General features: G+C 45.5%; 1 protein-coding gene across 1 annotated transcript in view; it reads left to right on the top strand.

Moving 5' to 3' along the window:
• The window catches only part of ext1b (exostosin glycosyltransferase 1b), a 125,610-nt gene that overhangs the window by 89,950 nt on the left and 23,160 nt on the right, over positions 1–12,500 (top strand). Inside the window, exons 5-7 of the mRNA XM_083782003.1 lie at positions 1,616–1,751; positions 4,597–4,715; positions 10,658–10,753. Coding sequence (XP_083638129.1) covers positions 1,616–1,751; positions 4,597–4,715; positions 10,658–10,753 — 351 coding nt within the window. The remainder of the gene's footprint in view (positions 1–1,615; positions 1,752–4,596; positions 4,716–10,657; positions 10,754–12,500) is intronic.

Below are 12,500 nucleotides of genomic sequence, written 5' to 3'. Positions count from 1 at the left end.
ATCTTCCGTGACAATACAAATCTACAGGCAGCGGCGCGTTGTGAGCTTGTAGATCTGTAATTCTTTTTGCCTAATGTTCCGGAGGGACACTATAGGCTCTGTGTAACTTTGAGAGTTGTATGGCGGTCCTTGAAATTAAAACTGTTCGAGATCCACTGGTTTTAAGTGGATCTCCAAGGAATTCCAAGTTAATCTGTTCAATGGTTATCGACTACCCTCGGGGATGGAAGAATGGAAAATTCCAATAGACTGTAGACACAGAGTCATCCTTACGTACAGTGTTGGATGTCTGTCCCTCCCTCCCTCCCAGAATATCTCCACCTCCCAGTGATACATTTTTATGTGGCTTTGTCAATATTATTACAGTCGCAGCCTCCAGCTATATTATTAGCTGCGAGCTAGCACCCCGTCTCTCCGCCGCTCTCCACCTCACCCCAACGCCCACTGCTGCAAATCACCTGACTGCGCACTCTTTCTCACAGAGACGCACGCACGCATGCACGCACGCATGCATGCACGCACGCATGCACACACTCACGCACGCACACACAGCTAAATCCTGAGTGGCAATTAAGCTCTGAGAGTGTCAACTTTACTCTCAAAGGTAAATTGACACTCAGGATTTTGCGGCGCTCGCATGCATACCACCCCCACACACACTACACACACACACACACACACACACACACACACATGCACACGCATAGAGGCACACTCTCTCTTCCCCTCCTTTTGTGTTACCAAGCCAACGGCCAAGTCACCCCTCACACCACACCACCTCGCCTCACCTCCCCCGATCCAATAGCGGCTATAAAACATGGCCGCAGACCCGTTGTGTCTGTTTTACTGAAGCAATTTAGCCTGGCTCAAGGGCACGGCAGCAATATCTCTTTCTCTCCCGCCTGCTCTGTTCTGCACGGAGGCCAATCGCTTCCACCTCCCGAGTCACAGCCGGGGGGGAAAGAGTGGCTGTTCCTTCCGGTGTGCCCCGGCCCCCGTTTGACTGACTGCTCTATTTGGGCTCAGGAAGCATCACACAGCAGACCTGAGTGACTGGTGCTTAGATCCAGCCGATGACTTTGTGTCTCTGAGCTGTCTGGATCTGTTTGGGTGGCTGTGGTGCCGACGTTTGAGCAAGCCACCGAGAGGGATAGGGCTTCGCCTTCCTTTCTGTCTTTCTTTCTGTCTTTCTGGGTACCTGCTTGGATGGTTTAAAGACTCGATCGTTTGTGTTTGTGTGTGTAGTGGAAATATATGCAATAAACTGGATTCCTTCCGGCACTCCTCCTGACTCAACTTTTGTGCTGCAGTGATTCACTCTCGACGCGATCAATAACAGTTACTGAGGTGCTATACCAGGCTCACATCTTAGAAGTTCCGTTATACGGTCTGACTTCCATCTGGCGCCTGCAGGCGTGCTTTCGTTGTTTTCTCCCAATGTGCAGAAATCCGCAGACACAGAGTTTTCTAAGATTTAACTCGACAACCTGATGCATGCGTTTGTATTACTGTTCTGTACCTTAATGAAAATAGATTTTGTTTTGGGGGGGACGGGCCTCACAGTTAAAGTGTGTATTGGACCTGTTGTGATCCCGATCCACTCCACTGTCTGCAGATCATCCAGGACCGGGTTTTGGAGCATGGTGCGTCGCGGAGCAGTCTGATGTGGAACAGCCACCCCGGAGGACTCTTAGCTCTGCCGCAATACTCCGGTTACCTGGGAGACTTTCCCTTTTACTACGCCACACTGGGTCAGTACCGCACGCACACACACACGCACGCACGCATGCACACACACACACACACACACACACACACACACACACACACACACACACACACACTTCCCTCCACTCTCATCCTGCAGGAGCCAGCTACACAGTAAGTGTTGTTTCAATGTGTGTAAGAATGGTTCCATGAGGGTACTTATTGACGTAAGCTGTGTGCGTCAATAAGTGCATATTCTTGTATTTCACTCATTTATGCAGATACACAGTATAACGCAAACAAACACACATGCAGGTAGACACACACACACGCGCACGCACGCACGCACACACACACACACCGTCCGAGGTGGAGAGCCGGATATGAAAACGGATGAGTGTGGTGACAATCATGGATTGCCCTGCTGCGAGGTTTGTTTGTTTTTCAGAGAGGTTGCAATTAAATATGGAGAGGTCTTTTAAGAGACGGTATGAGGCTAACTAATCGCGAGGCTAACAAGCAAAATAAAGGACGGAGAATCGGTCTCATGATGACACTTCAGATCAGGTTGTTCTCAAAGAGCCTGTAATAAAAAAGAGAAACGCACACACACGAACACACACACACGCACGCACACACACGCACACGCACACACACACACACACACACACACACACACACACACACACACACAATTCACCACTTTAAACCTGGCATCCCTATGTCATCATGGGTAAAAGTCAAACAAACAAATCAGGGAATAGCATGCGATGCGTTAGCTTTTAGATCGTCTATTTATGCTATCTCTCGTACAATGAAGTATACAGTACACAAACACACTCACACACACACAAATGAGTTTTTGTTGCTCAGTAAAACAGCTGTTTGATTGGTGCTGGATCAATGGTGTAATGGCCTGTTTCTGTGGCCATAATCAATGAGTCAAAGCACAGCCCAGGGTTTCTAGATGACAGAGATCGTTGACGTATCGGCGCTATACCAGCTACTACTACAGCATCATTTCTACGTCATGTCTGAATTGATTGCATAGGGCCTAAATGGAAACAAGACCGCAAGGCTCTGCAAGCTCATAGTAGCAGATCTACAGATATATAGCAGACCTACTTGTAGGTCTGCTATATATAGAAACATATATAGACACATAGCTTTTTCTGAAAACTGTCAGGATGTAGAAGATATTTTTAGAATCTGATCTCAGGTCAAAATGGGTTAAAGAACAGATTGGGAATCTACAGTTCCCGATATATGTGGCGCATAAGGTCAGACAGTAGCCTGTCTCCTGAATTCCTTAGCGCGAGGCGCTGACGCTAGTATCATGTGTCACAGAGACTTAAGGCCTGTTCATAGTCCAGTTTTAGGTGAAGAGGTGGCCACCTTTTCGGTGGTAAAAATCCAACCATTGATGCGTGTGTCAAGCTGGGAGGCAGGGTGGCCACGGAGCTAGCATACAGTTTATGCATATTTTTTCAATGTACCACTGCCTTGAAATACTTCTCTCCTTAATATTCACACACTGAGTAAGTTAGAATGATGAATCATCACATTTTGAAACTGTTAATGCGATTTTCCTTCCTCACTGTGAAAGTAGCTCAATGATAAAGAGGAGACTGTTAAGTAATGCAACTTTTCTCCGCCATGCTCCGTTGGCCCGGATTAGACGAGATTTAAATGAGAAAAACTTAAATGTCCTTCATGAGACAATCAATCTCATTTCCTGCTCATATATTGTTTCGGCCTCTATTACTCTTTGCTAACCATCAAGTTAGATTTTATGTGAAGTTCCGCTACTGTAATTGTCAGCTCATTGCATTATTGATGCAGTTTGTGCCTGACATAAAACAAGAATTCAAAGACTGTCAAATTACCTTGATAACTGATGATCTGTCCCTTCTGTTCTTTATTATTATGGCCTGGCATTCAAGTTTTTCCGAGGCTCTCAGCCTAGTAGCCTACATGTATGCATCTATCATTATTTTGTTGTGGTTACAGCTGTACTTACTGCCTCCAGCTGCTACGCTGTATTGTATTTGTACACTACAACCGTAGTTTCATTTTAGTTGACGTTTGCAACACACTCAGAATCTCTCTCACACAAATATTCCGGTTTATGTATCCTCGCTTGCCGACTGCACTGCAAATCAAAGCAGCGACTTTTCAACCAACAAGGCAGCCTCCTTAACTACCTCCAAGGCCATTACGTAATACCCAAAACTATATTGGGTAGAAATTAAAAAGTAATCTGAAGTTACTTAAATCATTTCACCAGATACAGTATACTGTATGTAGATCTCCATATTATCTAAACTTCAATAGCTCGATTTGCAAGTAAATGGTGCATTTATATAGCGCCTTTATCCAAGGCGATTTACATTCACCCATTCACACACCGATGGCGGCGGAAACCATGCAAGGCTCCAACCAGCACATCAGGAGCAATTAGGGTGTTTTTAGGGTGTCTTGCTCAAAGACACTTCGACACTAACTCTGGGGAGCCCCCGGTTCGAACTGGCAACCTTGCGGTTCCCATCCAGGCCACTCTACCCCTGAGGGTACATTATCACTTTCTAGAGTGATAATGTATCACTCTAGAAAATGATTAGGGTGATTTTTAGAGCGTGAACTAAAGCAGGAGTTCCACACTCTGCACTGATTTACTTCCAGCATAGTCATGAATAAAAATGCCAACCTTTTTTATTTTTCATTTTCCGTTTTTAGTACAATGTAATTGAGTGACCCAGTTTGCCTCATAGCTATCCATTGTGATGTCACTATTGCACGTGTGTACAATACATTGTGATGCCGGAACAATATACAGCGGTTTCATATTTGTACACTGAAACTGACACGGTGCTGTTGTTGTTGTTGCAGGCATCAAACCGTACCCCAAGTTCACTGCAGTCATCCACGCCGTCTCCCCTCTGGTGTCCCAGTCTCAACCCATACTCAAGCTGCTGGTGGCAGTCGCCAAGTCACAGTATTGTGCACAGGTAAAGTGTGTGTGTGTGCTGTGTGTGTGTGCGTGTGCACAGTAAAATCCACAGTGATAATCTATCCATTTGTAACAGACGGTGTACTGTATAAATGTGGATCAAAAGGTGCTACAGTAGACAACATTCAGACCTTGACGTCCCACTCTCAACACCTGTGTTGCATAACGGTTCCTTATTTCCCTGTGGCAGAGGAGTCTGAAAAACAGACAAAAAGACACAGCCATCTCTCTCTCACCCTAATAGGCTGGGTGCCAGATCCAAAACGGATAATTAAAGAATATAAAAATCGCACCCGTGTGAAGTGAGGGGCACTCCTATCACCGTACACATCATGGCTCATAAGCCCCGAGCTGAATTAAAAGAGTTGCACTGTGTTTAAAAAAGCCGATTTGGGCACGGGCGGTTAGCTGGGCACCTAGGCGTGCCGCGGGTTCGACTCCCGATCTCGACGGCCTTTGCCCATTTCCTGTCGGTCTACTTTCAACCTATCAATAAAGGCAGAAAAAGCAAAAAAAAAGATCTTAAAAAAAAAAAAAAAGACGGATATGACATAAATTCTCCTTCCATTGTCAATGGCAAATGTGACATGCGTTGTGACGAAAAGCTGTATATAGGAGGGGCTAGGGCCCCTCAAAAACAGTCCGCACACCAATCCTTATTTCCCTGACTCACTTCAATAAGACGGCAATAATCAAACCCATTTTGGGCGGGAACCCCTTTTGGTGTTAGCGTTATGTTATGCTTTAACTATTGAAAAAATAGCAGATCTATGAGCTTGTAGGTCTGCTATTTTTGAAAAATCAAAGAACGACTGACATAGAATCATAGCTTTTTCAGAAAACTGTCAGGATGTAGAAGACATTTTTTTAATCTGATCTCAGGTCATTTCTCAGGGTGTGTTCGACGCTGTACCCAAAGGCATGTACAGTGTACGTTGGCCTCTGTGTTTGCTGCATGCTTTAGCTTGTCGTCGTCCATGAGAGGCCTCCTCCTCCTTCTCCTTTGGCGTTTTCACACGGATCCACAGCACATTACAGTATGGAGTGTCTTTGTAGTGCCATTCTCATACTGCTGGTATAACTGCAGAACAGTCATCATCATCATCCTCTTCCTCCTCAGAGTGTGTTAACTCCTGTGCATTACATTAGAGCCTCCATGGCAGCCAAACCACTCTCAACACAGCTGGAAGCAGCATGTATTGATTCCACTGCATTGCTCACTTCTCACCAGCATGCTCTGGAAATGAAATGGAATTTTCTCCCTGGTGGGGGTGGGTGGGTGTGTGTGTTTGTGTGTGTGTGTGTGTGTGTGTGTGTGTGTGTGTGTGTGTGTGTGTGGGGGGGGGGGGGGGTGCGCGGGGGTACGCGGGGGTGCGTGTGTGTGCGCTCGCCCAGTACAGATGTTGTATATGTGTGCACAGATGAATGAGGTTTGCACAGATGTCCGGCCACATGTGAGTTGTCTATAGACTCACAGGCACACATGGCATCAGTGTGTGTGTGTGTGTGTGTGTGTGTGTGTGTGTGTGTGTGTGTGTGTGTGTGTGTGTGTGTGTGTGTGTGTGTGTGTGTTTGTGTGTTTGACAAATTGACAATGCATTGTTGTATACCACGTTCATGTTTACTTGCCTGATACGTTCACCACGCACCATGCAGTTTCACATTTGAAACAAAGAAACAAAAACAAAAAACGATCTTTCTGGAAACATTGACCCATAGCGGTGTTTGAGACCTCTTGCAGAGAGTGACCTCTCGGGGTATAGCCTGGCACAGCCAGACCTCATCCGCCCTTATTGCATATGCATTATGCCCCGAGGCAGATTCAGCGCAGCGCAGTGGTACAGTATATTACTATCGCAACGCCAGGCTATACTCTCAGATTATCCAACTCTCAACTGTTATCGATTTAATCAATTCTATTAACATATGTTGCCCAATAATCTCCAGACGTCTTTTAAGTGGTGCAACCACTTCTACATCCAGCAATGTCCGCATGTATCATGTATCATGAGCACGAGTGGTGTGGGCATGCGTGAAATTGGAACGAGAGAAGTATGTGACATGGCTGCCACCTGCTGGACGCAAACGATACAGAGAAGAAATTGGAACGATACAAATTGGAACGATACAGAGAACCAATAGACGGGAGTTGCACCACTTTGTTCACACTGGTGTGATTTTTTTATTACACCCAGGGCGCGTGGAGACGTCTTTAGGTCCTTTTTAATGGTATAAAACCGGATCGTTAGAATACATTTTTTGACGGCTCCCGTTGCTAGGCAATGCCTTCTTCCGGACATGTTTTGACAGTGCGCGCGACCATTCACTTCCTTGTTTAAGGGCCAACAAATCTTGCTAGTATCTCTGAATCTACGGTGCTGTCCATGGTTTTGATCAGAACGCCGATGTTCTGTCTTCTTAACGTCTGACTTAACCACAAGCATCTCGTTTGGAATATTAATGCTTCTAAAGAGAGAGATCAGACTTATTTGCGTGAGTTAGTAATTAAACATTATACCTCCCGGTTTTGGGGGGAAATGGAAGGCGGGGCAGACCTGGTTTCTTTTTTTACGACCTGCAGCAGACCTCTCGTTGATCCAGGCAACAACGTGTGCGTTCCTCGCTTCCCGTTTGAAAGGCCCTTTATAAATGAAGAAAAGGTTAATCAGACTAATCAAGTTACACTAAACCAGGGATTTTGTTTTTTCTTCTAGTTGATTGAATTGAAATTTTATAATCTGTTTGATTTGTTTTTTTGGGGGTGGGGTGATAGAAACGCTATATAGTAACGGCTAAGAATTGACAGTTTCCGCCCTATAGTCCTATCGCTCTCTCGTCAAGCAGGTGCTCAGTGGGGGGTTTAGCTCAGTCTCTCAGCCTACAAAGGCTTGGTGTTGCAGGGCAGGGGCTGCTGTGGTGCTGCTGGAGGGGAGGAAAGCGAGAGGAAAGGAGGAAAGGGATATAAATAAATGAATGGATCGAGAGAGAGAGAGGGAGAGAATGGAGCCATGTCGAGGGCGGAGGAGAGAGAACGGGGAGCGAGAAAGCTTTTGAGCCTGCTCCGGTGCATTCCAACATGGCGGGCGGGCGGGCAGGGAGACCTCCTGCTGTGTGTGTGTGTGTGTGTGTGTGTGTGTGTGTGTGTGTGTGTGTGCGACTGCATGTGCTTGAAACATGCAAAGATCTGAGAGAATCGCTTCCTTCTCCCACTGACATTCTCAGTCACAAACAACACCATAGCACATATACAGGCGCGCACTCGAAAACACACACACACACACACACACACACACACATACACACACACACACACACACACACACACACACAGCCATCAGTGCCCTCAGAAGACTGGTACCCTGACAGTGACACCATCTGCCCCTGTAATCAAACGGCAATAGAAGCCTTCAAGAATGGCTTCACATGTCAGTTCTAAAGTGCACGTGTGGTGTGTGTGTGTGTGTGGGGGGGGGGGGGGGGGGGGGGGGGGGGAGCATTTATGACTGACATTCAGCCTCTTCTCTCTGTTATTTGGAGAGAACAACCACAGAATGGAAGAGTGTGTGTGTGTGTGTGTGTGTGTGTGTGTGTGTGTGTGTGTGTGTGTGTGTGCGTGTGCGTGCGTGCGTGTGCGCGCACGCGCGCAAAAGTGTCTCTCTTGCGCAAAAGGCAATTGCCGGTTTGGTTTGCGTCCCTCGTTAAACATTCATGAGGTCGGCTGTCAGAGTGGACTAGATGACTGTGAGGTTTTTGACCCTCGAGCAGGTGTAATTACACGCCCGCTAGCCTAGAAGGCCCAGGGCAGCATGTCAGTCGTGTACAACATGACCCCCATTCGGCCGCACATCACCACTTCCACATGCAAAACGCTATCTGATTGTTTGCAGTGTATCGGCTGTCCATGTAAAACAATGATCTGATTTGCTGCGTTGCATCGGTTGCCGTTGTGATTGGCCAAGTGGAAGTCGTCCACGTGAAACATGTAGCCTGGCTACAATTATAACATATTAACACATGATGCTTATAGGACGTCCACACACGTCTTCTTCAAATACAACCGCGGGGTGCCTGGGATGTGAGGACACGTCTTAAAGGTCTTTTTTAATCAATATAAAATATATTGATCATATTGATCATATATTGAAAAATCTATTTTTTGACACCGGCCGTTGCTAAGCAACACCTTGCTGAGCCGCTCTCGGACCTGTTTCGCTGTGTGCACTTCCTGGTCTATGGCAAGGACTGTCTAACCCATTCTGACCTGAGATCAGATTCATACGAGGTTTCCACTGGACACACGCTGGTCTGACGAACCCATTCTGACCTGAGATCAGATTCTAAAAATGTCAGTCGTTCTTCGATTTTTTTCAAAAATAGCAGACCTACAAGCTCGTATCGCGCCACTCGGTGGCGCGATACGAGCTTGTAGATCTGCTATTTTTCAATAGCTAAAGCACGACATGATGCTGACACCAAAATGGGTTCCCGTTCAGAATGGGCTAAAGAGGACAAGAAGCGAAGACCGTACGGGCGACGCCATGTTGCTCACATGGTGCTCCATGGAAGGAAAGGAACATGCGCAGTTGCAGACCAAGGAAGCTGAACGCGGAAGTGTTGGCTGCATAAAGCCCACTGCGCGTGTTTCTTTCCTTCCATGGAGCACCATGTGAGCAACATGGCGGCGCCCTTACGGTCTTCGCTTCCCGTCCTCTTTAGACAGTCCTTGGTCTACGGGCCGAAAAACGTCCTTTTTTTACTCTGAATCTACGCTGCCTCTGCGCAGATTGATCATAGCGTGGATGTTGTGTTCTCATGTCTGACTTCATCATGCATCTCGGTTTTACCACGGCGATGTAGTAAAGGAACAGTTCACCTCCCGGTTTTGGGGGGAAATTAAAGATGGGGATTTGATCGTTTCAGAGTAAAATCTCCCGCATCTGCTTGGCACTCTTATCGCACCCAAATTGTTAATCTGTGCTCTGTGCCAATACCTGATCTCACTAGTCAAACTGCCATATGTCCAAAACTGACTTTTCAGGCGTCAAAATTCAAAAGTAGCAAATTTACAAGCTCATGCTTGTATGACGAAGTGAGGCATTCATTTACAAAAAACACATTAAAAAAAGTTGAAATGTGGCGATGCGAGGTCAATACCCGATGTGTAATATGTTACACAATACAATACATGCACAATGTGAACTGGATGGTCTGACAAACATCAGTTCCAATGGAATCCATGAACCATTGTGCTGTTTGGCTGAAGTACCTGTTCTGCAACAAATGATCTATGGAGCACAAGCCCTGCCATAATGTCATCTCCTGTAATGCATGCTCCTGTAACATAATGCTTAGACAAGAGGACAGGTTGTTGTCTCGGTCGCCCTCCAGCACTTCATTCTATCAGCCTCGATTGCTAGCTTTGGGGCCCCAAAGTGTCACATTAAAGTGAATTGAATGTTAGTCATAATGGACGGAACGTGTGTTGACATTCTAAATGGCTGTGCAAAAGTGTTCTATGTCTATTTCTGTCTGTCTGTTTTGTCTGTAGTATCTGTCTGTCTAGGTTTGTTTCTGTCCATCTAAAATCTCTTTCCCTAAACCATAACCCTTTTTCTTTCATTATATATAAACTAGAGAGCAGACAACCCCGCCACCCCAGCTATTCATTTGGAAGTGGAATGGAAGTTACTCAGTGGTGTTTGAAGCACCCGGAAAATGTGGCTTATAGTATTATACATATATTCTTTCACAGCGAATGTTTTTAACTCAAATCTTGACATGAAAAGGTTTGAGAACCACTGACATAGAAACAGGTTTTTCAGAAAGCTGGGTTTGTTTGTAACGCGCTCTCTCTCTCTCTCTCTCTCTCTCTCTCTCTCTCTCTCTCTCTCTCTCTCTCTCTCTCTCTCTCTCTCTCTCTCTCTCTCTCTCACCTGTTAGATCATTGTCCTGTGGAACAGTGATAAGCCTCTACCTGCCAAGCACCGCTGGCCTGCCACCTCAGTGCCCGTCATAGTCATCGAGGGAGAGAACAAGGTGAGACACACACACACACACACACACACACACACACACACACACACACACACATGTGCTCTCTCCTCCGCATCATCACTGCCCATACCCTAGAGACGGCATGTTCTCCCCGTGTCCACCTAGGTAGGTACCCTCACAAAGGTACCCTCACAAAACACATGCAGTAATCCTGGTCTCTAAACTGCCTCCCCCTGGCCAGCCGGGGGGAGGCAAGGAACTGGTTGGAATAACGTGGTCCTTCCACGCGCGACATCCAACCGAGGGAAACTCCCCCCTGTCAGGTGAAAAGAAGCGGCTTGGACTCCTCGTGCATGGAAGAAAGCATGAGTTCAGTCCGTTGCTCTCCCCAGGTTGACAGAGTGTATAGCACCCAGAATTACACTAGACATCTGGCACTGGGTGAAAAACATGGTTTACAAAAATCGTGGGATTAAAACAAATTGAGAAATATATATATATATATATATATTGTTTTACACGTCACGTACCCCCAAAATGAGTAATGCTTTGTTTTGGTCTGAGAGTGAGAGACAGCTGATGAGATTTGAATGATCTCACAGTGCTGTCATTAAAGGATAATTACTTTGGCTTTAATCAATCTTCCAAGGTGAACTCAATGCAAGTATGATTAAAGCACATGTACTATGCATATATACATGCTTATACATAATGTGTATTGTGGCATCACGAGGGGACAGGTGGTAAATGGGTACTATATTTCCATACACAAAATAGCTACTGGAACAACAACTACAACTCCCAGGGTGCCTGTGAGCACACACACACACACACACAGGTGTAGGTGTGTGAGGCACCTAATTGAGGCAGAACTGAGCGACTACAAGGGAGAGCAAACAAACATAGAGAGAGACTGAGGGCTGGACAGAGCTGGACCCAAGGATGGAAAAGGACTGAGAAATGTCAAGTAACAGTGTGGACATTCTTTGAGCTTAACCCATTCTGACCTGAGATCAGATTCTAAAAATGTCTATTACATCCTGACAGTTTCATTATTAACCCATTCTGACCTGAGATCAGATTCTAAAAGTGTCTTCGATTTTTCAAAAATAGCAGACCTACAAGCTCATATCGCGCCACTCGGTGGATGTTCTGAAATGTTATTTTTTTTGTTGCCTTTGCAAATTGGCTTATCTGAGTTATGAACCGGTGGGAAAATAAATCTAGTTTAATTGTTTCCTATATTTGATTTGAGTTTGATCCTGCACTGCCTCACAATATCCCAACCTATAGGCTACCACTCATGACATTATTACAATATATACAGTATATACTTATACGTACACACTTTGAACCAGTGTTCAGTGAATGAATGCACAAATAAGGCTTTACTAAATATAAATGAATTTATAGCAAATAATCCTCCCGAGGAAATCAATTGAAGTTTATAATGTACTGCAGTGTGAATGTGTATAAACATAATTAGAAAATGTTTCATAATTGAAATGTGCTGCAGACAGCTTATAGGATTAGAATGATGGCATTATCCATTCCTAATTTAGAGACGATCTAATTAACTCGTCTCACTGCTCTTTCACTCCCTTTGATTTTTGAGGGTGTCAATTACTGTGTGTGTTAGGGTTACACACACGCGCACACACACACACACACACACACACACACACACACACACACACACACACACACACACTTAACATCTAACAAGAAATGATTGAACACAAACAATATGTGCAGATGATGCGCAAACTTGGAAAACTATAAGCGCTTC

This window comes from Protomyctophum parallelum, assembly GCF_964188405.1.
Source record: "Protomyctophum parallelum genome assembly, chromosome: 1".
In the NCBI taxonomy this organism is placed as follows: Eukaryota; Metazoa; Chordata; class Actinopteri; order Myctophiformes; family Myctophidae; genus Protomyctophum; species Protomyctophum parallelum.
This window is presented reverse-complemented; position numbering and strand designations above follow the sequence as displayed.